Genomic DNA, 24,211 nt, shown 5'->3' on the forward strand with positions numbered 1-24,211 from the left:
CTAAGTATTGAACAGGTCGTTACAATTTTTTCTCATTAATCACAATGATAGACCGGACGGAACACAAAAGTCGACTTTTCTTGTAGGGTGTCAAATAACTATTAACTGATCTTTATTTGTCTATCTGGTCAAACACAACATGAACGGCGGGCTATAGGTATAGGTGGTTTCTGCGCCCAGGTATAAGGTGCCAATGGGTGATTCAAGTCTAGTTTCTATCTACTAATCGAACGTTTCCCTTTTCTAGCTCAGTTGTAGTAAGTATCTTATTTTCGGACTAATATTTAAATTTGATCACAGGCACTATTTCTAGCACTAGCCGAGTCCTTTGTAGGCATCCATGTTATATAATTTTATTATGTATAGTAAATTGTAATATATTCTTGTAAGGATCCGTGCTTGTGCTATGTCTCTGAAAACGACACGTTCGATAGAGCGAAGTGGTCTTCTTCTTAGAAATACGAGGAAGGTAGACCCCATCATCAGATAGGAATAATAAATGCCAAGGAGAGAGAGTACTATATTATCGTAGATTTAATTAGGTTTTGTCTGTTTGTCTGTCTACTGAAGATTGCGAAAATTCTAATGTGTGTTTAATCATTGTTTATAGCTAAACGGGCTGATTCATTAAAGTACCTTTAGTACATACCTACATGTGTGTATGATAAAACAAATTAATACTAGTTCTTGCGAATTTATTATTATATGTTGTTGTGTGTTATTAGTTAAGGTTAATAAAACTCTTAAAGGTATCTAAAATGTGGTAATCAAATGATGAGTGTTGGTGTTGGGTTTCCCATTTAGGTACCTGGCTTCATATGAATAGTTTCGATGATCGAAGTCACACGGAAATAATATAAATGTCATAGTCTATCAGCGAGTTTATTGAATAAACAAATGGGAATACAATTCTTATTTATAATCGAAATATATTTAACCCTTGCCATAATGACCCCATTTACCGTTCCCCCACCCACTCCAAGCAGGACCGCCCCCATTCCCATATATCCTGGTCCCACCAATTCCACCATATGATCCGTAACTGCTTCCCGCCAGTCCAGACTTTCCATACAGCTTGAACAGTCCATCCCCTTCAGTATCCACACTGGCGTAGCTGCTACCGATCACGCCTGCGCCGGTGCCGTATCTCCCATACGACCCTCTAAGGCTGAACGTCAAAGGAATGTGGATCCCGATATGAGGTCGTGTAGAACGCAGAAACGGCCATATGGTTTCGGATTTTTCCATTGATTCGTCGTCATCAGAGGCAGATGCTGTTGGTACGGTTGGTTGGTCCTTTACATCTATCATTGTTGTAGGATTCGGTTCTTCTTCCTTTGTCGAAGAAGTGGATAATGTGCATTTATGTTTCGTTTTCAGAATTGGAACCATAATATCTTCCTGGTCTGTCGTCGTAGGAGTTGTAGCCTGCGAGGTGGATTTAACTGTAAGGATAAGAATAGTTTATAGATTTTGTTAAATATTGTTGTGATAAATCATATAATAGGGAGATGATGATGAGCATAGAGATTGCATCTTACATTAAAATATGTTTTTTTTTTCTGAAATTATATGGCCACTTTACTAAAAACAATTTAAAATGTAGCCATTTCATTCGGGAAATAAGAAAAAAACAAACACAAATAGCTTTTTCAATTTTATGGCGCCTCACACGCAGTGGAATTAAATTCTCTTTGCTTGTCAACTTTAATATAAACATAGATTTTTATAAAATTAAGGAGGTTTTGTATAAAAATATAGATAGGTAAATATCGTGTACTATATAACTGAAGATTTCATAAGTTGATGAATATAATACTAAGTAATTACTGCGTACATTTGATTATAGATGAGATTATCGTATACCTACAAAATGGTCGTAATTTCCAAAAGGCTCATACTGACTTTGTTCAATAGGTATCACGCTCAAGTCGGCGTCGCGTTCCATTCTGGCCTGACCCCAGAGGTTTCCCAGGTCATTTTTGTTTGTAAGTGGTGGACTAGGATAGAGGTGCAGCGCCGGGTCCAGTACGGCACTCTCTGCTGTCCATAGTATGACGAACCACCATGTCACTGGGATCTATGGGAGAATAACAGATAATAAGTTATACGATACTTAATCCAATAAAAAAAGAATTTCTGCAATGTGATTTGTTGCTTTTGAGAAATGCGTGGACAAACATACATTCAGGTACATACAAACACATGTGAAATTTGGCACACGTGTTTAGGACCCCACGTAGGCTAACATAATACGAATATTGTGCAATTCCAAGAATTACATATATATGGGTCAAATTGATAACCTCCTTTTTTGAGGTCGATTAAAAACACAATATATCTTCGTTCGAATTGATTACGATAGTGATAGAGCATTTAAGTATGTACTCCTAGGACTTCAATTATCACGGTATAGATTGGTAGAGGGAACTCTTTCAGACGACTAAAATAAGACGGCAATATGACATTGCCTGAATAATACAGTGTTAGTGACATCGTAACGAAAACTTTGAGGGATGATTCAGACCATGCTCTGAGTGGAATTCAAGCGGAATTTTTCGTCGCAAAAGTATGGAACTGAAAATAATTTAAAAAAACACAAACATTTTCATGAATTTTCCGACAGAAAATTCCACTTGATATCAACTCAGAATCGTGGTCTGAACCATCCGCCTCAGTATTCTTTACGGTGTCACTAACACCCATACCTACTTGTATGGCTACCAGTATGTACTTGTATGGGGTGTAAGTGACATCGTAACGAATACTGAGAGGAATGATTCAGCTCATTATTGCTCGGAAAATTCCACATGATATTAACTCAGAATTATGGTCTGAATCATCCCCCTTGGCCTTAGTATTCGTTACGATGTCACTAACACCCTGTATATGTATACTCAGGCAGCTAAGGTCCACACTATGGTGCTAATTCCTGTAAATACCATCTAATTTTATTTTAAGTTATATCTGTCATTTTCTTATCCGCCGAAAAGGAAAGGGACGGGTAATCGACAAGCATAAAATTTATGGAACACATGTCAATTTTAAGTACAAATCTAAACCAACCGTCTAAAAATTTTACATCCGTCAATAACCCGACACAGTTAAGTAGACAGCACGTCAAACGGATTGCATACCAGGGACGTACCTTTTGATTCGGCCGGGTTATTCATTCATTTACTCATTCTTCCTAAAATTAAGAGCTGTGAATCATCCGTCCCTTTTCTTTTCAACGGATATGAAAATGACGGATATAACTTAAAATAAAATTAGGCGGTATCTGCAGGAATCGGGGCCAATATGTACCTTAAATAACCTAAGAATATACAATATTTAAATATTACAATAAATCTATTCAGGGAATTTATTGTCAGTCTTCGCGTCCCTGAAGTTTCCAAGAAGCCGCGAGTGCGGTGGAGACATGAAGCTTGATGGTGGTAGTAGTGATATATCACACCGTATCCCGATGGAGGTGGGTAGAGCCACAAGTTATTCACAAGATGATTATTTATTTTTAAGATGCATTTTTTTAACGGATTCGTGATACTTAGTACGATAGTGCGTATTATCATTTGTTGGTTATATTTTCATCGAATTAATGAACTCATTATGAATACTTACTTTGTAATTAAGTCAACGAATGTACTTTCTGTGGTGTACGGTGAATCTATGTCATTTTTAAAATATTGTAATACGGAAATACAATATGCAACCGCCGTTTGCTTCAACGGGTTTCCCAAAAGAAACTATATTCAAGAAATAAGGCTACGATCGTATTTTGTACATTGCACCGTGCGAAGCCGGGGCTGATCTCTAGTTATTGTACCTACCTAAAGGAATGCTGAACCTATCGATATTTAATCAATCTAAGCAATAAAGTTTAATGTTTTATGACATGTGTACCTGTATGTGGAGTACAGTCATGAGCAATATAATAGTACCCACTTTAGGACTCTGTCGCACTAACATATTTGACACTTAGTGAGACTTACAGTTCAATTTGTCAAAAAAGTTAATGTGACATGGTACCAAAGTGTACTATACATATTAATGCTCGTGACCGGACACTATTTACAGCATTCTCTGAAAATCTACGTAATAAACAAGTTTATATGTACTTAATTTAATATTAATTAACATTTTTTACATTTTATCGCCTTGTAACAAAATATCACATTCGGATGTGATTTTTGTTAAGGATATCTCGCAATAGTCAAGCTAGTTTCAATTAAGGTAAGAAAATATGGTCTCTATTTTCCCCCGGATTTAAATTAAATAAAATAGCCTCTCCGGTTGATTGAGGGGAGGCCTGTGCCCATGCCCAGCAATGGGACGTATATAGGCTGTTTATGTTTATGTATGACAGAAATCGAGGTTTTCTTGAAGTAAATGACATCAAACTGTGATTAAAAAAACCTCCCGACGAATTGAGAACCTCCTCCTCTTTTGAAGTGGGTTAAAAATAACGCACTCAATTGGCTGGCTGGGTAACGATAGTTTGTCCCATTGGTCTCAAGACATAGGTAGGTACATAAGTAAGTCCATAGTTTAGCAATATCTTCTCCTCATATCGTGTGGGTTGTGAGGTCGATTACCAACCTCATCAACCCTGGTGTCAGGGTTATGATTGAGCCGCCAAAGGCCCCTGACATGGCTCATGTAACGATTGCATACTTACATCAGTTTGTCGTAACCAGGGCCAACTACTTCACGTGCCTTCCGAAGCATGGATCATCATATTATGGATTTTATAGGTCTTGTATTATAGGTTACAGATCTAGTAACATTTTATCGTAATAAAATAATAACCTTCGTAGTAAAATTGCATTACATACATTTAATATAAATTTAAAATTGCATTATTTGCATCTTAAGTAGGTAAATTATTTGTTACCTTATGCAGCAATGTACTCTTTACAATTTAATTGATTGCATAAGATAAATTATCCTTTAACTTATTTTGATAAATACACGTCAGTCATCCCAGCAGGTGGACATAATATGATGACATATGATTAATTGGAATTTATGACTTAGTATATCTACCTTAATTATATTACATTCATAAAATTGTTCTTGTTGTTGTTCTTAAAGACGGTCGGATATGGTATCTTGTCAAAATAATTGTAAAGTATAAACTTTTATTTTCAAATTTTTAATCATCTCTATTTGATGTACAGACTCGAAGAGGATCAGGAAAATAATTTCATATTGTAAGAATGCCGTGGATGGAAGTAGGAAGTTTGTGGATAAGTGAACTCATTTTACGCCTACGAATTATTTGGAATGATTCAGACTTAGCTCTCGTGAGATCTAGTTACTTACTTATAATAAACACAACATAAACAGCCTATATCCAGCACGGTACAGCCTATATAAACAAAACATTATGAGGCCTGTGCCCAGCAGAGGGACATTCTGCTGGGCACAGGCCTCCTCTCAACCAATTGGATTGGGTATGGAGCTAACTCCACCACACTGCTCCACTGCGGGTTGGTGTAGGAGTACTTATTATAAAATGTGAAAATATTAAAAATACATTGTATACATAAGTATCTATATCATATGTCTATTATTTATTTCTATAAAGCGATACTTATTGTATAGTATAAACGGACTTTGTCCGGCCAAGTAGTTAATGCCATCTGCGGCAAATCTACAATAAGTCACGTCAAAAAAAAGCATGATACAAACGGACACACAAAGCAAATCATAAAAATAAGTAAACATTAAATAAATAAATAGCAATTAATTGAGAAATCGTGTTTTCTCACCATAGTATTGTATAACTTGCATACGTTTAGTTGGGCTACAGTCTGAACCTCAAAAAGTGTATTATTTCATAAGATTTGTGTCTGTAACCTGTTACGTGTGTTTATTAAATAAATAAATAAATAAATGATTTGGTAGCTTAAAGATTTGGTATGATGTACCAAACCTACTCGTTCGTAAGGTCTTGTGAGAAAATCTATGATGTGCTAAAGATATTCATCTTTATTTAGTGCAAGGGTAATGCCATCAATCACTAATTTAAAAGACGATTTTACATAAGGATAAATCCCTATTTATTTGAATGTAGGAATACATTTCTGCGCCAACTCATTCATTGCCCTTTAAGTAAATTTACATATTAGATTATAACGTATTTTTCAATGACGTCATTTTGTCTACATACTTTTGCATGAATAAGAGTCAAAAGCAGTAATGGGTTTGGTATAAAAGAGGAAATGAACCTAATGTTTATAATTATTGTTTACTTCATAAAAGGATTTGGGTAGGTGCATCGGAAAAAATATACGGCTAATCAATCTAAAAAATACAAACGGCTATTTTTTGTTAAAAGAAACTTAACCTTATCATGGTAATCTTTTAATTTTTTTTGGGCCGTGACTTATTACTAAAATGACCGGCTAATCAACTCTAAAAGGGGCATCATTTTGATAAACGTTTAGGTTTTAAAATGTTTTACGTTGGCATTTTTCGGTAATTTAGATAGAATAAAAGATCAAAGAATTATTTTGTTTTCTTTGCCATTAGAATCGTATTTATGTATTCACCGAACCTGATTTAATTAATAAAACTAGCATTTTATTAATTAAATCAGGTTAAAAATGTTTGAGTATCAGGATAATGTCCAGCTTTATTATTATGGCATTAAGTGGACATAAACTATTGATTTTGCATAAACAGCCAATGACCGTCATTGAATGGTATTTTTTAAAAACAAAAAAAGCAGAAAAAATATAACATGAAAACATCCTTAACCTTCAAAACCTGAAAGATAAATCAACGAGGATGATAAACAATATTAAATCTATAAGTTACATTTATCTTATTTTATAAAATATACAACGCAACTTTGAAGTAAATACCTACGTTGTTACTAAACCATGCCTAAACATGCGATAATCTGAAAGTACGTCCTATAGATATAACTACATTAAAAAAATATTAAGTAATTGTTTGAAAAAAGAAAACAAAACGAGTACTTACAAGCATGATATGAAACACACAAAAAAATACAATTCCAAAATTGAAAAAATAATATCCGTACAATAATTCTGGCACATCTACTACTTTCGATATCGGATTAGATAATAGAAGTTGGTTTAGAAACGTAAAGATGTAGGGAAAGGCTTTCTCCGCACCCGTTCCGTTACTTTTACGGCCTTGGTCAAGGTTGCCTCATTAATGAAGCCAATGACCGGATTATTATTAGTGCCACTACGTTCGTTTTTGTTTACGTTTTTATCAAGTTTTTCTCATTTTTTTAGAACATTTATCATCTACATGAATACATAGTCGTGCCATAGAATACCTGCTACTTAAGGTATATAATCTTGCCAGTGCTTTTTTGGGTTTATTAATTAGAGTTTCTTAAAAGGTGAATAAAATCGTCTGGGTAGATTTTATACCTCCGGCCACGTAGTTTATGCCATCTGCGACAAATCTCAATAAGTCACGCCAAAAAAGTAGATGTTATACATGTAGAAAGGATTTTAGAAAACAGTGTGCTATAGTTTAAATTGGTTTTGTTGTAGTAATTAGATAAAGTTAGGCTGCTTAATTATGCGTGTCTAGAGATTCGTCTCTTTCGTGTAAAAGACATCAACGGGTACTAATACGAAATTATTTCACTCAAAAACATTTTGACCAGTTTCCACTTAGTATAACCCTATACTTACCACTTAGTATAGGGTACTTAGGTGTTTCATTTAGCAAATAAATGAGTCCGGGTGGTCTAAAAAGGCCACCTTGAATCAATTCATCTAGAAATGGGTTTTCAACAAAAGCCTAATATCAATATTGCTTTCAAATGTGAATTACTCCACCGTGACATTTTAGACCCCCAGAAGTCAGCGCTCTCGCATTAGTTTTATTACATAATAGTTAATATTACAAGCTACCAAGACGTTTTCCTAATTATGCTTAAACACTGAACACTAAAAAAAAAAGAATTGTGTATGCATGTACATGCAACCCTTTGATCCAAAACGGACAGCAATATCAACATTGTTGATCGTGTTACTAATTGCTCTATTATAATGTAGTAATCACAATGGATTTCCTAATTCGTGCACTTATTATAACTAGATAATTACAATATTTAGCATTCAAGAAGTGCATATTCATGTGCGTTTAATTTAGCGTTGAAGGCTATGAATTGCCTGGCGCATCCCGTGCTGTATTTAGATTGATATCTCTGAGGACCTCCTTTGTTTTATTGTGTCTACTCCCAAATGACTACGCCCGGATGTTTTCTCTCGAGGCAAATGTTTGACCTTGTAGAGCCTCAGATAAATAACATTTTAGAATCTACTAAAGTGAAGTAAAGATGCCTACAATGCCATGTAAAAGATGACTAAGGACAAAATGACACAAAAATATGAAAAGTATATGTATGAGTATGATTTTCGGACAGACATCAGAATCATCATCATCTCTCAAGCATTATTTTTCACAGGGTCCGCCTACCTAACCTGAAGATTTGACAGGATTTTTACAGAAGCGAAGGGAAAACCAGCCGAATACAGGTTACGTCACATACCTTCGAAAATGCATATCTCGGGAATGTGGATTTCTTCACGGTGTTTTCCTTCACCGCTGAGTATATTATTTACTTGACACTACCACCCTGATACAACAATTGTGTTGCGAGTTTATGTATGTGTGTTGACGTTTAGGAATTGGAAATTACGGATACTCTTGACCTTACCTTTTTCGAACATTACCTGGCCTTCGTACACTAAACCTTTGTTTTAGTATTAGCATTTTCATCAACCGATTAATTCATGCTTTTAAAGATTTGAAATGCAAATTATTTAGTTTATCATGTTTATGTATAATTATGAGTGAATCATCAGAGATGCGAGATGTTTTGTTTAAGAGCATTTATTAATTGGAACATTGTGACGTATGATGATCCAGATTTGTTGTTTCTTTTTTAACTAAAAATTAGACGTGGCATATTGTATTGGCGGAAGGCAAGAGGGAAAGCACTGCCCTATTTTTCCCTAAAAAAGTAGCATGGAAAATGCTGCACCAACAAGAGCGTGGCTCTTAAATTGATGATGATGATATTGTGTAGGTTTGCCTCAGCTGGCATTAACTAACTTAACACATACATAACATAGCCTAATGCCTGTATGTTCGAAGGGGTAGGCTGAGGTGTAAAGTAAATACAGCTCTACTCATCGCCAACTATATATTAATACGATCGCAGACAAGTGAAAATCTTAAGAAGTTAAACTCGTACCATACTCATAACATACCCATAATCTGCGTCACCCTAATTCCTGACGTTCTCGTATATACCCACATACGAATACACATATTTATTTAGGTACTTGCTTATTTTTTATACTTACCTACAAAGTCACTTATCTGTATTGATTTTGTTATAGAAAATGTCGTAAAAATGGTGATAAAATAAAAATAGTGGTTTTTGAAAATATTTGTTTTAGCTTGGGTTTTCCTAAGTGTCATATGAGACAATACTCACCACCTAGGTGTCATATGAGACAATATCGTCTTTAGTTTTTGCGGTCAGAGTCAGTGTTAATTATCTATGAGGTACATATCTGGAGAACCATTACATTTCTATACGTGCTAATTTATGCTAAGTCACGCTAAGCGATGACCCATGTCTATAGATCTAACAACGATTATTGCACCACATTACATAAAATCAGTAATTCGTTCAAAGTCGAAGGAAATTTCTTTGCAAGGATTTTCCCGGGGTCAAATACAGTTCAAATTCGAACGTTTCTATTCCAAATTACTGACTATGAATGGTTCTTATTTTTGTAAGATTTGTTTTTTTTTTATAAGTAAGTAATGCTCGATCTATTCAGCAAGATCATACAAGGTTGAAAATAGTTCATCAAAAACGTCTTAAAAGCGGTTTTTTTATTCGAAATATTATAATCGATGCAAGATAAGTACTTAGGCATGATATGCAATTTGGTTGATTCTGGCCAAGTACTTAATGCCATTTGCGGCAAATTTACAATAAATCACATCAAACAAAAAAGACTGGTTGAGGATGACTAAGTTATCATTATTTATCCGTTGATGTATATCTAAGGTCGATTGAAAGAAAACATGTTTGTTTAGCACTACGATGTGTGTGAAATTGATAAATAATACTTATACAAAGGTTTAGGGGAAGTACAGGGCAGGACAGCAACTCAGGTGTCATGGTGCTGTTATTCTGGTCGGTTGTAGTCGCTAAACGAGATGACGCGACGAAAATGTAACAAGGAGTTTGGATAATTCTGCCTTTGCATGAATAGTCTAGACTTCAAACTGTTTTTGTAGCACTTTACTCACAAAGAGAAAATTTAAATCGAAAAAATTCAAACTCAAACTATTTGATGATGACTGGAAAGGAGATCATCGGATTTCGGCCCAGAAGTCAAAGTGCCGGCCAAAAAATAATTTTGCTATATTCCGTTAGATATTATCCACCTGAGCATTTATTACTATGGCACCAAAGCTGTAGGGTCAATATCTTCGGTTTTATTCGAATTCAAAAAACTGTATTTTTCATACATTTTTGGTCAAAATGTAAAGTGCCGGCCAAGTAACAATAATGGTATATATCCTTAGAACTTATCCGTCTGAGCATTTATTACTATGGCACCAAAGCTGTAGGGTCAATATTTTCGGTTTTATTCGAATTAAAAATACATGAATTTTCATACATTTTTGGTGAAAATGTGAAGTGCTGGCCAAGAAACAATATTGGTATAATCCGTTATAACTTATCCGTTTGACCTTTTATTATTATGGCACCAAACGTCTATGACCATTATTTTGACTTTTGTTGGACTTTACGTTATAGTTTCTGTGTGAAAAGTGCCGGTCAGCAAAAAACACATGTCAAAGCTATCGAGAAGATACCTGTAAACATTATTCACTATGACAAAAATGTGTATGACCATTAGTTTGGCTTTTGTTAGATTAAAAAAAAAACTTGATTTTTGATTCATTTTGTAAAAAAATATAATATAACAGGCACGTTATGTAAAGGATCGTCAAAATGTTTATTACTATGGAATTAAACGTCTATGACCACTATTTTGGACTTGATTCGATTTTTCAAAAATCTGGTGTTTTCATAGATACCTACACTTTGGCGAAACAAGTTTTTATCTGGTGATAATGGAACTATCTTGCTAAAGGCGTAATAAAGTCGTCTTTTTGATACATTTTTATAAATTAAAAATAGGTTTGCGTTTACGCTTTAGAAGCTACTTTTTTTTAAGAAAAGTGTGTATACAAGGAAAATACAGTGGGGTGATAGAGGTACTACGTTATCGGCCGAGTAGCACCAGGACATTGTGATCGGCATACATGCAAAGTACAACTGCCCGACTCCTGTCTTCCCTAACAGCTACTTCAGACGTCATGCCAAAATACGAGTTTCGTCACTAGATGGCAAGCTTATCTTTGCAGGGTGGCAACCATCTACGGTCATAATAATTCAACCTCAACTTAGGCCGTAACGTTGAGTGGAATGCAAAAACTACAGCCAACGTCATATCTAAAATCAGATGGTATTAACATAGAAGTTCACCTATCAACACACAAAACAAAAACACAAAGTATTTATCTGACTAATAACTAGTCATTGGGAAAGCTCTGCTTGTAGTCATTGTTAAAATGTATAAAAAAAATAAAGATTTTAAAAAGTCCAATAAAAGCCAAAGTCAAAATAATGGTCAAAAATGTTTTGCGCCAGATTATTAAATGTTCAAAGTTGTATTAAGGGTCCTTTGTAATCCGCTGTTTCTCAATTTTTGCCCAAAGCACTTTATTTTTAAACAAAATAAATAAGAAATCAAGATTTTCAAAATAAAATAAAAGCTAAACTAATGATCGTACACGTTTGGTGCTATAGAAAAAAATGTTAATAGGCATCTACTCGATACACTTAACATGGTATTTTTGCTGGTCGGCACTTTTCACATTTGAACTAAAACGTAAATTCCAATAAAAGTCAAAATAATGGTCATAGATGTTTGGTGTCATATTAAAAATATTGAGAAGCAACTATTAGACGGATTCGACGTATTTTTTTCGATTGCCGGCATTTTAACATATTAACCAAAACGGAAAGTCCAATAAACGTCAAAATAATGGTCATAGAAGTTTGGCGCCATACTAATAAATGTTCTAACGGTCCTTTGTAATACGCCTGTATCCCCTTTTTCCAAACGGACATAATATTCTTTTTTACAAAATGTATGAAAAATCGTGATTTTTAAAATCCAATTAAAGCCAAACTAATGGTCATACACGTTTGGTGTCATAGTAAAAAATGATCAGAGCAATCTACTCGAAAGGTTCGACACATTTTTTTTCTCTGGCCGGCACTTTCAAATTTGGGCCGGCCAAAGTATGGAGAGCCGATGATCTCCTTTAAATACTTAATTTTAAATATCATTGAATTTTTGATCGGCTTATGATGTGATGTCAGCGTTTAGGTTGTGCTTTTCTGTGTCATTTTAGTCATCTGATTTGTCCTTACTAATCAGCATGCAACATGCATGTATGGCGTTATAGTTTCTAGAGTTCTAGGTTGATTTTAATGTCTGTTTTTTTATTTACTCTACATTTGATTTTCAGAGTTCGTATGCTTAGAAAAACTTGTTTATACGGTTGGATACGGATGAAGGCGCCAGTTTTCACACTTCATCGGCAACATTGCAGACCAGTTACAAAGTCGACATTAACTCGACACGGATCAAGGCAAAAGAAATGGCCGTGACCTTTACGTGCTTTACTTTTTACTTTTATTAAATAACTTATTTGCTTCATTACTCCCGGTACGCTTGTACTTACTTGGGATAAAGTAACATTTGCAAAGAGTAAGTGTAAAATTGCGGAAAATATAGGAAAGTGTGAAAGGAAAGCAATTAATGTATCGTTGTCAATACGGGTTTTTCTAGTTGAACGAAAGGATTCGGAATGTTTGATGTACTTAAACAATATTAGTCATCAAAATTTTGTGCGCATACGGACAATCTGTAGCCGTAATTTGTAGTCATTTCATGGTCGTTTAGAAAAACTTATGTGACCACAAAATACGGCAGCAAATACTTACATATGTTTAGCATGGATAAATAATATTTTGTCGATCTACTTATTGCGTCTGTTTTTATCGTGACATAAATGTTATGAATCAGTGACTTGTTTTTGTCTATCCAGTCACACCAATTATCTACAGATCAAGTATTCAAGACTAATAATGCTTTATAATAATATTTTTCCTCTTTGCCTAACTATGCCACTATCGTTTTTTGCTTTCTTGATTGTGTTGAGACAGAATATAGTGATTAAGCTTTAGCCTGTTGACTTGAATTTTTAAGTCACACATCACATCGCATCACATATCACATCGTCACTTACCAACGACAGAAATGCGAACTTAGAGCAAATAAAACACGCCTACCGATCTAAAAAGTACTACAAGTTTTTGTACTTACATATTCAATTCCACCTCTACCTTTTATTGTCCATGTCAGTTTATTTATTTTAGTGACCTGTCTCAAACATTGTATGTTGTCTAATTCGTGCTTTATGAAATAAATTCATTTGACGACGATCACCCACCCAATGACCTCATGTTCAGGTAGTGTTTTGATCTTTAGGTCTTAGGTGATTTATTTTTTGATAGCTTGACGCCCTTGATGATAACAGCCTCTGTGGTCTAGTGGTTAGAGCGTTAGGCTCACGATCTGGAGGTCCGGGTTCGATTCCCGATGGGGACATTGTCGAAAACACTTTGTGAGACTGTCTGTAAAAAATAAGATGATTTCGTGCTTCTGAAGGCACGTTAAGCCGTTGGTACCAGCTATTAGCCGTTAAAACCTCCGCCAACCCGCAGTGGTGGAGTATGTTCCATAGATAATTAATACGACGTGGTTTACAAGGATATGTGCCCGGTTAACCCGGTTAATGGCTATAGGCTTGCTCCCTATTATGTGGGGCTATAATAAAGCTGGCGACGATGGCGAGGTGGGTGCATAAGTACTATACATCACTGCGTACTGTAATGCATGCAGGTATAAGGCTGTGTTATGTTATTGCACGCAGAGTCTGTACCAGGAGAATGCTAGGGGTGGGAAATTCGAGTTTGTGGCGTACCCGTTCACACATAAAATCAGGCGCGGCGTACGCGCACTCACGTTTCCGCAACGCGGTCGATATCGTCGCTGTGTTCATTGAGCTTTACCGATTACCAGTAGCTACGATCTCAGTTTTATTTAATGTGATTTCTCCTTGAATATAAACAAAAGACTATTAGCTAATTGTTGACTTCCTTACGTCACATTACTTGAATCGTAACATAGGTATTGTGCTATCTGAATAAAAATGTCACATACTGGTTTTTCTGGTCACACGACTCTTGATTAAACTTGTTCCTCTAACTGTATTGTTCACATTATAAAACATAAAACGTATGTTTACGTGACTTTTGTGGCGAAAGAGCAATGTCTTCAAAGTCAAGGATAAAAAATCCGTGAATCACAGCGAATGTAGTTACCTAAAACCTGATTTAAGAAAATCTTCTCTCGGTATGCTTTCGCTCCTTGCAGAGAAGGACGTAATATACGATCCCGACGACCCGATTACTCTAGCCGTAGAGGCAGCCAATCAGCTCGCGACACCAAACACTACAGGACCCCGATACCGACCCCGCCGGCGTGGTCGACGATTTCCCTCAATCAGCGCTTATCGCTATCGACCCACTAGGGTCGATTAATCCTTTCAAATATTTTTCCTCTCAGACGACGCCCTGAGCCGAGGTTCGCGCCCAACTGGGCACCCTCAGGCCTGTTGTACCGGGTGAGAGCCTTCAGCGCTGCCCATCCGGCCAAGTAGTTAATGCCATCTGCGGCATCTACAATGTCACGTCAAAAAAAAGCTCCTTGCAGATTTGGGGTAAAATTACACATTTGTTTATCATTTCATATGAACCATGTTGCTTATAATCCTGGACAGAACCAGACAAGGATATACATTATTTCTGACATAGTAATTGATATAGTTAGAAACCTGACCTATCACGTTTTAATTAAATCAAAATGGTAGCAAGATCTTTCGAAATTGGCCCTGCCTTAAGGCAATATGTTTGGGATTCGAAGAGATTTTGATGGCAATTTTCTAGTTACATGTAGCAAGCACTTAACACGAACATTACTCTATTGACATTAAATTATGTAAACGCGTGGGTAGATTTGGTTTTATCAACAACGTTATATCATCGGGCGAGAATGGAAAGGATCGTCCTATCCTTGGCCCTTTAATTGAAAAATTGCCTGGTCGTAGTGCTGTACTAGTTTGCCCATATAAATTGAATACCTTCTCTCCATAAACCAACCGGCTCTGCATTGTAGCGTAGGTGAAGCTGAGCAATTAAACAATACAATACAAAAACGCTTTATTGAACATATAAACACAACACTAAAAACAATCACAAATGTGACAAGAGAAGTACAATCGGCGACCTTAAACCGTTTTTATGCAGTCTGCCTAATACCTTTCTCAGTCTTGACACCCAGAAGACAAAAACTATATTCATGAATGTAGGTAGGTACTTCATTATATACTGCATTTTGTTGATATTGGTTATTTTTTATTTTTCCTGATTACTAATATATACTGCAACTGTCTTATAAATTGTTAAGAGTTTGTTATAGTTAATAAAATGTTCTAAAATCGGGAAAGCGTGGGTACTTAGTACATCTTAAGATGGATGTACTTGTAATTTTTAGACGGTTGGTTTAGATTTGTGCTTAAAATTGACGTGTGTTCCATAAATTTTATGCTTGTCGATTACCCATCCCTTTCTTTTTCGGCGGATAAGAAAATGACAGATATAACTTAAAATAAAATTAGATGGTATTTACAGGAATTAGCACCATTATGTTAGCTAATCAATCACGGAAGCCCGTCCCTTAGCTTACGTTGTGTATCTTCACAGACAAATTAGTTTGAGTGGCTTTAACCCAGATTCCCCTACTGGCCTTTTAAACGCCCGCCAATACTTATCAAATCTACCCTCGATTATTTGTAGAATAAATGTTTTCTACCCTATTTATCTCTGCGTTATTCTATTTAGTGTTGATTAAACTTCATGACAGTAAGTTGTTTATGCTATTTGTGTGCCTATTTTCAATTAATTTTGCGGTTTTAAGTGACTGTTAATAAAATATTTCGAAATATGGCTTCTAAGAGGTAAGTTTTTATTCGTTTTTCGAGATATTACTGTTTATCACTTATAGATTTATTGAGACGTAAGTACATATTAGTCAAGAAATGGAAAATGAAGTATCTTACAAGAGTATTTTATATCAATTTTGATCTTGAAAGTTTATGGTCGTTTAAACGCCCAGTAGGAGAATCAACGTCTGTTATGTTTTCCAGGCCGCGTTATATGAAACCGTTGAGATTGAATGAAATTATCGAAGAGCTGGAGTGTATTGACGATAACGATCAATTACCAAGTGGCATAGCTATTTTACCACCTGAAAATGCGAACGCTGATGTTACTGACGAGGATTCTGGAGGCGAAGAAGTTGTAACTTGGCATAATCTTCCAGGTAAGCGAGTAAGCGAAATAGTTATTTTTTTCATAATACATTTATTATCATTAGACAGTTATTTATTAGTTTTTATATATTGATTCAGATTGTTGGGTTATTCAGGTTCTCAGCTGAGAGCTCAAGCGGACCTGATCTATTCAGACGACGAATCTTTTGACAGTGAAGATGAATTGCCTTTGTCTACGATAGCCAAAAAAAGATGTACAGGCATTGTATCTATTGATGAAGCTGTGAATCCCCCGGAACAGATTATATCAAATGTCACTGCACCTACCGAATGTGATACACCTCTCATTGCCGTGACAGTGCCACGTAATCAAAAATATCAGTGGAGGAACCGTCACAATGCACATAGATTCCCAGAGTGGCAACAAGTCCAAGGCCCTAAAAAATTAGAGAGCCCGCTTCATTACTTTGATTGCATGTTCGACAAAAATTGCATTGATCTATTAGTTCGTTACACGAACATATATGCATTTAAAAAAAATAAAACAGGGCGGGATGTAAATACCGATGAAATAAAATGTTTTTTGGGTATTCTTTTGTTTAGTGGTTATGTACCAGTTCCACGAAGGAGCATGTACTGGGAGAAGTCAACCGATTCTAATTTTGATATTGTGAATAATGCTATGTCCAGAGATAGATTCGATTTCATAATGAGTAACATTCATTGTTGTGATAACTCGACAATACAGAATATGGACGACAAGTTTGCGAAGCTGAGGCCTTTGCTAGATTTACTGAATGGGATTTTTTTAGCTTTTGCCCCATGTGAACCATATTACAGTGTTGACGAAGCAATGGTGCCATACTACGGCAGACATAGCTGTAAGCAATTCATTAGGGAGAAGCCGATTCGTTGGGGTTACAAGTATTGGGTTGGGGCTACTAGATTAGGGTACGTTCTCTGGTTTGAGCCTTATCAGGGAAAGTCAGCAAAAATTCCTGTGGAATACAAACAGTTTGGTTTGGGTGGGAGTGTCATTTTGAAATTTTCTGACGCTTTGCAATCTCAGAATCCACATACTCCTTTTCACTTATTTTTTGACAATTTCTTTTCTTCGATTCCTCTTTTGCACGAGCTAACTAACAGGGGTTTGAAGGCTACTGGGACGATAAGAGAAAATCGGACATCGCAATGTCCTTTGCCGATAAAAAATGTAATGAAGAAAGAGGAAAGAGGAACGTACAAGTTTATGTCTAGCCGCCCAGGAGACATATTGGTTTGTAAATGGAACGATAACAGTGTGGTAACTGTCGCTTCAAACACTGAACGAGTAGAACCACTGCATAACGCAAGACGTTTTTCGCAGCAACTCAAGAAGTACATAATAATTCAGCAACCTAGCATTATAAAGAAATATAATGAAAATATGGGAGGCGTAGATCGAGCTGACCAAAATATAGGTCTATATAGGACCAGCATCAGGGGGAAAAAATGGTATTTTCCATTGCTGTGTCATTGCCTCGACATGGCTGTTCACAATGCTTGGCAGTTGTACAAGGCTGATAGTGGCGAATATGATCATCTGACTTTTCGCAGGGCGGTAGCAAGAAGCTTACTGGAGACGTATCAAAAAACGGAAAAGCGTGGTCCACGTCCAACGTCAAGAAACTATCGTGAAACGTCCCGTTATGACAGAATGGACCATCTGGTGGAATATAAAGAAAATCAGCTGAGGTGTGCTGTATGCAAGAAAAAAACGAATTATTTTTGTAAAAAATGTACTGTTTCTCTGCACCCCAAAGCATGTTTTCTTACATATCACACTGCTGAATAGTAGAAATATTATCATATTACAGTTAAAATGTTTATGTTGCAAATAAAAGTGCGCAAGAGATCTTAAAATGTATTTTAATACAGCTATATTTCCTTGGTATGTTAGTAGTGGATATTCCTACTGGGCGTTTAAACGGCCATGATTTTCCCGCTTTCCCAGAGAAAATAAATTTTATTCACTATTTTTCCGAAGACTTTGGCACCACACTAAAACACATATTGAAAAATTACGAAATTCGGAGACCATAAATAGTTTCAGGAGTAACTGGGTTAATTTGTTGAAACCTAATCTTCGGTTATTGAAACAAGATTAAAAGTTGTAAACTATGTACTTCCTTTCGTGTGTGATAATTGTAAGCAATAAAAAATACCTAAAGCAAAATTAACTTCTAATTACTTACTGTTAATATGACCTCAGGGATTCAGTCCCGACAAAATATTCATATCGCTTATTAAAATAATACTTATAATGCTCTATTTTATACTCTATATTACTTACATACTACCCCATCCCATGCGATGTATACGAAAGGAAATGTATCTTCGTCCTTATAATTATTACTAGGCATTTTTATCTTATTTTAGAGGGTCATCATCACCAGCCCATTAACGTCCCCACTGCTGGGGCACGGGCCTTCTCTATGGATGGATAGGGAGATCGGGCCTTAAACCATCACGCGGGCCCAGTGCGGATTGGTAGTTATTAACGACTGCTAATGCAGCCGGGACCAACGGCTTAACGTGCCTTCCGAAGCACGGAGGAGCTCGAGATGAAAACTTTTTTTTTGTGGTCACCCATCCTATGACCGGCCTTTGCGAAAGTCGCTTAACTTCAACAATCGCAGACCGAGCGCGTTTATCGCTGCGCCACCGAGCTCCTCAATTTTAGAGGGTAATTAACTGAAAATAGAGTCTATTAGAGGAAATGCTGTTGCACCATGCTTTCTCCCTGGCCTACATTAGTAAAGCATAACATTAGTATACAACAATAAGTAAAGCATAACATAAACTCACGACTATATCCCAAGATAAACTGAGTATCCACACCTCACCGAGCTTTTTCTTGGACCACCAATAAAGTAAAGCACATGAGAAAAGTTACTGTCAGGTAGGACTATGTGAATGGCTGTTTAACTGTGACTTATTAGTCATTGTAGTTTTTCCTCTAACGGCATTTACTTGACCGCATATTTATATCCCTCTGTTATCATGGTTGTTTTTTAGACTATGTACCTACTTGATGGACCTAGGCATGAAAACGTCCTTCATCGTTCAGGGTCACTTAATGCTTAAAGGTTTCGCGGTCTTATTAATTTTCATAATTCACAAATTCGGACATAATGACTTGGAATCGAGCCGAAACCCGTCTCGGCGTGTTTTGGACGTTTTTGTCTAGTTCAATGAACTTCAGCAGACGACACAAAAACTACACGTAATGTTTATGTAGTCGTAGTTTAGTATAGGCGTGACTCGTGACGCAAAATAGGTAAACCCAGAGATAAACTAAAAGAAATACAGTTGTAAGTGATCTCGGTTGTCATCCCAAAGGTCACAAGATTGATCTGAAGCACGTATTAAATTAAAAGTAAGTAGTTTTAGGTAAAATACAACTTCCAAAGGGAAAAGTCGACTCGGACAAGACTTGACCCCGGGATGAGAGCTGCGGGCCTGCGAGGCTCTTTGTGAGTTTCCATAAGTTCAGGTGAATACTATTAAAACGAAAAATGCTCGAAATATTATTTATTTAAGTATTAGTATTTCACATTTATTCTGCTGGTTTAGATTTGCGTTAGGCCATTAATCATAATATGACCTCATAGTTCTGACAAAGCAGTGTCTGGGATGCACTTTAATTCTGCTACTGGAAGTTTCTTCTGCAAGTATTTGTATTATATGAAATATTATTTCCTTGTTTTGATTATTTATCAAAATACTTATCTATACTTATAATAAATCTGTAGAGAGGTCAATTCTGTACATTAAATATTTTTTCAAAATAACTATCAGGGGGTGATAAGTGGTCGATACTGATGCCAAAAATGCAATCAGTAAAATTTTTGTCTGTCTGTCTGTCTTTCTGTCTGTCTGTCTGTCTGTCTGTCTGTCTGTATGTTCCTTATAGAAACAAAAACTACTGGACGGATTTTAATGAAACTTGGTACAATTATTCTTCACACTCCTGGACAGGTTATAGTATACTTTTCATCACGCTACAATCAATAGGAGCAGAGTAGTGAAGGGAAATTCTTTTGTATGAAAAATCTAAACCACTCAAATTAGACGTTTGAAATTTGGCATGCAGGTACCTTAGTTACCGTAGAGGTGCACTAATAAAGGAATTCCCGAAATTCCCACGGGAACGGGAATTAGCGGGAAAATCCTTTTGTATGAAAAATCTAAACCACTCAAGTTAGACGTTTGAAATTTGGCATGCAGATACCTTAGATACCGTAGAGGTGTACTAAGAAAGGAATTTCCGAAATTCCCACGGGAACGGGAATTAGCGGGAAAATCCTTTGGTATGAAAAATCTAAACCACTCAAGTTAGACGTTTGAAATTTGGCATGCAGGTACCATAGGAACCGTAGAGGTGCACTAAGAAAGGAATTCCCAAAATTCTCACGGGAACGGGAATTAGCGGGAAAATCCTTTTGTATGAAAAATCTAAACCACTCAAGTTAGTCGTTTGAAATTTGGCATGCAGATACCTTAAGTACCGTAGAGGTGCACTAAGAAAGGAATTCCCGAAATTCCCACGAGAACGGGAATTAGCGCGAAAATCCTTTTGTATGAAAAATCTAAACCACTCAAGTTAGACGTTTGAAATTTGTCATGCAGGTACCTTAGGTATCGTAGAGATGTATTAAGAAAGGAATTCCCAAAATTCTCACGGGAACGGGAATTAGCGGGAAAATCCTTTTGTATGAAAAATCTAAACCACTCAAGTTAGTCGTTTGAAATTTGGCATGTAGATACCTTAAGTACCGTAGAGGTGCACTAAGAAAGGAATTCCCGAAATTCCCACGAGAACGGGAATTAGCGGGAAAATCCTTTTGTATGAAAAATCTAAACCACTCAAGTTAGACGTTTGAAATTTGTCATGCAGGTACCTTAGGTACCGTAGAGGTGTATTAAGAAAGGAATTCCCGAAATTCTCACGGGAACGGGAATTAACGGGAAAATCCTTTTGTATGAAAAATCTAAACCATTCAAGTTAGATGTTTTAAATTTGGCTCGCAGGTACCTTAGATACCGTAGAGGTGCACTAAGAAAGGAATTCCCGAAATTCCCACGGAAACGGGAATTAGCGGGAAAATCCTTTTGTATGAAAAATCTAAACCGCTTAAGTTAGACGCTTGAAATTTGGCATGCAGGTACCTTAGTTAACTTAAAGCTTAGTTGCAACAGGATATTGCAAAATTCCTATGGAAACGGGAGTTAGTGGGAAAAGAACATTTGTATGAAAAAATCGAAACTGCGTAAGATAGATGTTTTCAATTAAATTAAATTATTTATTGCATTCCATGTAGTACAATGGGGTGTTACATAGTTAACTTAAAGCTTAGTTACATACATACATACATAAACTCACGCCCGTAATCCCTAATGGGGTGGGCAGAGCCACAAGTAATCAAAGACAACTTGCAGCCACTGTTGATACGAATTCCAAAGATGGATATGATGAACCTTATGGTGATAAGGGATCAGCCTATCGCCCATAACATTAGTCCATCATGTTAGAGGACACAATCCCTCTGTCGGTTTTTACGACATGCCCGGGAAGAGAAGCAGCTAAAGCTTAGTTGCAACTGGATATTGCAAAATTCCCACGGGAACGGGAGTTAGCGGGAAAAAACATTTGTATGATAAAATCTAAACAGCGTAAGATAGATGTTTTCAATCTAGCATGCATGCTACGAATAAAAGCATGCATGCATACCTTAGTAAATATAAATTTTAGTTATGGCTGTATTTTGAAAAATGGGAATTGGCGGGTAAAAAAAATTGTATGAAAAAATCTAAACTGCATAAGTTAGATGCTTGAAATTTGACATGCATATATTATATACCTTAGTGAATGCAAAGTTAAAAATTTCCCTGGGAACGGGAAGCGAGTCAGAGGCTTGAAATTTATAGCTCGCGGTAGTGGCAACCAAGAAACGTCGCGGCCGCGGCGGCGTTTGTGGGGCGGCGACAGCGGTGGCGAGGCGCGGAGGGGGGGCAGATACCCGAGTGAGCAACCGGAACGCGGCAGACGCGTGAGGGCAGACGTCGTTGATGGTCGTGTCAAATATTGAATTTTGCGGGCGAACTTTTCACTATTCTTGGATGGTTCAAATCTTTCGTAGGTAGTTTTCTGTTGAATTTTCCAGGCGGACGTTTCACGGCGTATTTCTGTTGTAATTTTTAAATTTTGTTTAAATTTTCGAAACTGATCGTATTTTCCTAAAATATCAAACCAAATCATAAACTAATAATCTAGAAATTAATAACAATTCATTATTTAACTGAGCTACTTATACTGTAACCTCATTTAAAAATAATAAAATTAAGCATTTTTTAACCTTTCTCCTTTTATAACACGCCACGCGGACGGAGTCGCGGGCAAAAGCTAGTTATTGAATAAAAAGAATCACGCTTAATGCGGATATCTGATGATTGCATTAGGTAAATGTCAGTAGTTTACAAAAGCTACATATAGCTAAAATAAATTTGCAAAGAAAATAAACAGGTACTTATACTTTTTATGCACTAAGCACGGTTTGATTGTTCGGGTTTTTGTGAATAGTGCAAGGAACAAAGTAAAATAAAGCTATTTAGATATATTGAACATAATTGGTTATTTATTATTTGAGGTCTGTTAGTAAATACACACTTGGTATTTCAAGTTAGACAATCGACGCAGATAAATAGGTTTTTTTTTTCTGCTAGCCTTCTCAGTGGAAATGCTAGGGGTGAAGTCATGTAAGAAATCGAGGAAGGAGGATTCACTTGATACATATATATAATAATAATATATGTTACGTAAGAAGTACTGTCTGTTTTGTTTGAATGGTTCTATTGCTATAAAAACGCTCTGGATTCCTTGGCGTTTCGCACCACGTGGTTCATCTATCACGCGCTGATCCAGTAGTCAATTCCTTCCCTGGTAAATCTTCAAAACAGAGTAGTGTATGTAGTATATAAAAGGAAGTCTGCCTATAGGCAGATACAAAACTAAAGATATATCTTTGGGGGAAGCTTGATAAATACAAAGGATTCATGGAAGTCTATGACGTCCTGTGAATGTGTAATCTTGCTTGAGAACATAGTAAAAATGATTATGCTAAGACCAGCCGAGTCGTAAGAAGTCTGGAATCATAAGTCAAGTCGAAACCTACACATTGACTGAATTCCCGACGAGTGCACTCGGGGCTCCTATTAGGACTGTCAAACGTGTCTTCGTTTTAGCTTCTGAATACGTTTATATCAGGTAGTATGTTTGAGGTATGCACCTTCTGTGAACGTTACTAAAGTCACTCATTAAATAAAGTAGGATGAAGTAGGCAAGATAATCTAGGACTAGTGCCAAAGTAGGTGGAGTAACACAACTCTGCCAGTAACGTTCATCTGAATAAAATATCCCATAGGATAACCACCCGCGCTATGACTGCACAAAAATACATTGTTCCTACCTGCACCAACTACTACGGAACAAGGACTGCCAAAATTATCTTACCTAAATTGCTAAATAAACTACCTCATAATATAAGAACACAATTCGGTACTGCAAAATTTAATAATAAAATAAAATCTTTTCTCAAAGAAGGAGCCT

The 24,211-nt window shown here is 36.3% G+C and overlaps 2 protein-coding genes across 5 annotated transcripts in view; one reads left to right on the forward strand and one right to left on the reverse strand.

Annotated features, from left to right (window-relative positions):
• LOC126374477 (ejaculatory bulb-specific protein 3-like) overlaps positions 1-24,211 on the forward strand; it is a 401,847-nt gene that overhangs the window by 302,003 nt on the left and 75,633 nt on the right. The gene's annotated exons all lie outside the window — the stretch shown is intronic.
• LOC126374462 (uncharacterized) lies at positions 934-23,988 on the reverse strand. 3 transcript variants are annotated; one of them, XM_050021116.1, is made up of 3 exons: positions 23,892-23,988; positions 1,906-2,080; positions 934-1,445 (listed from the first exon to the last, which is right to left on the reverse strand). In XM_050021116.1, exons 2-3 carry the CDS (start codon positions 1,946-1,948, stop codon positions 934-936), a joined length of 555 nt encoding a protein of 184 aa, XP_049877073.1. In that variant the 5' UTR covers positions 1,949-2,080; positions 23,892-23,988. The 3 variants fall into 3 exon arrangements, with proteins under 3 accessions (XP_049877073.1, XP_049877072.1, XP_049877074.1); XM_050021115.1 differs by having other exon boundaries at positions 23,778-23,982; XM_050021117.1 differs by lacking the exon at positions 23,892-23,988 and adding an exon at positions 19,444-19,451.

Source organism: Pectinophora gossypiella, chromosome 17, assembly GCF_024362695.1.
Source record: "Pectinophora gossypiella chromosome 17, ilPecGoss1.1, whole genome shotgun sequence".
Taxonomy (NCBI): Eukaryota; Metazoa; Arthropoda; class Insecta; order Lepidoptera; family Gelechiidae; genus Pectinophora; species Pectinophora gossypiella.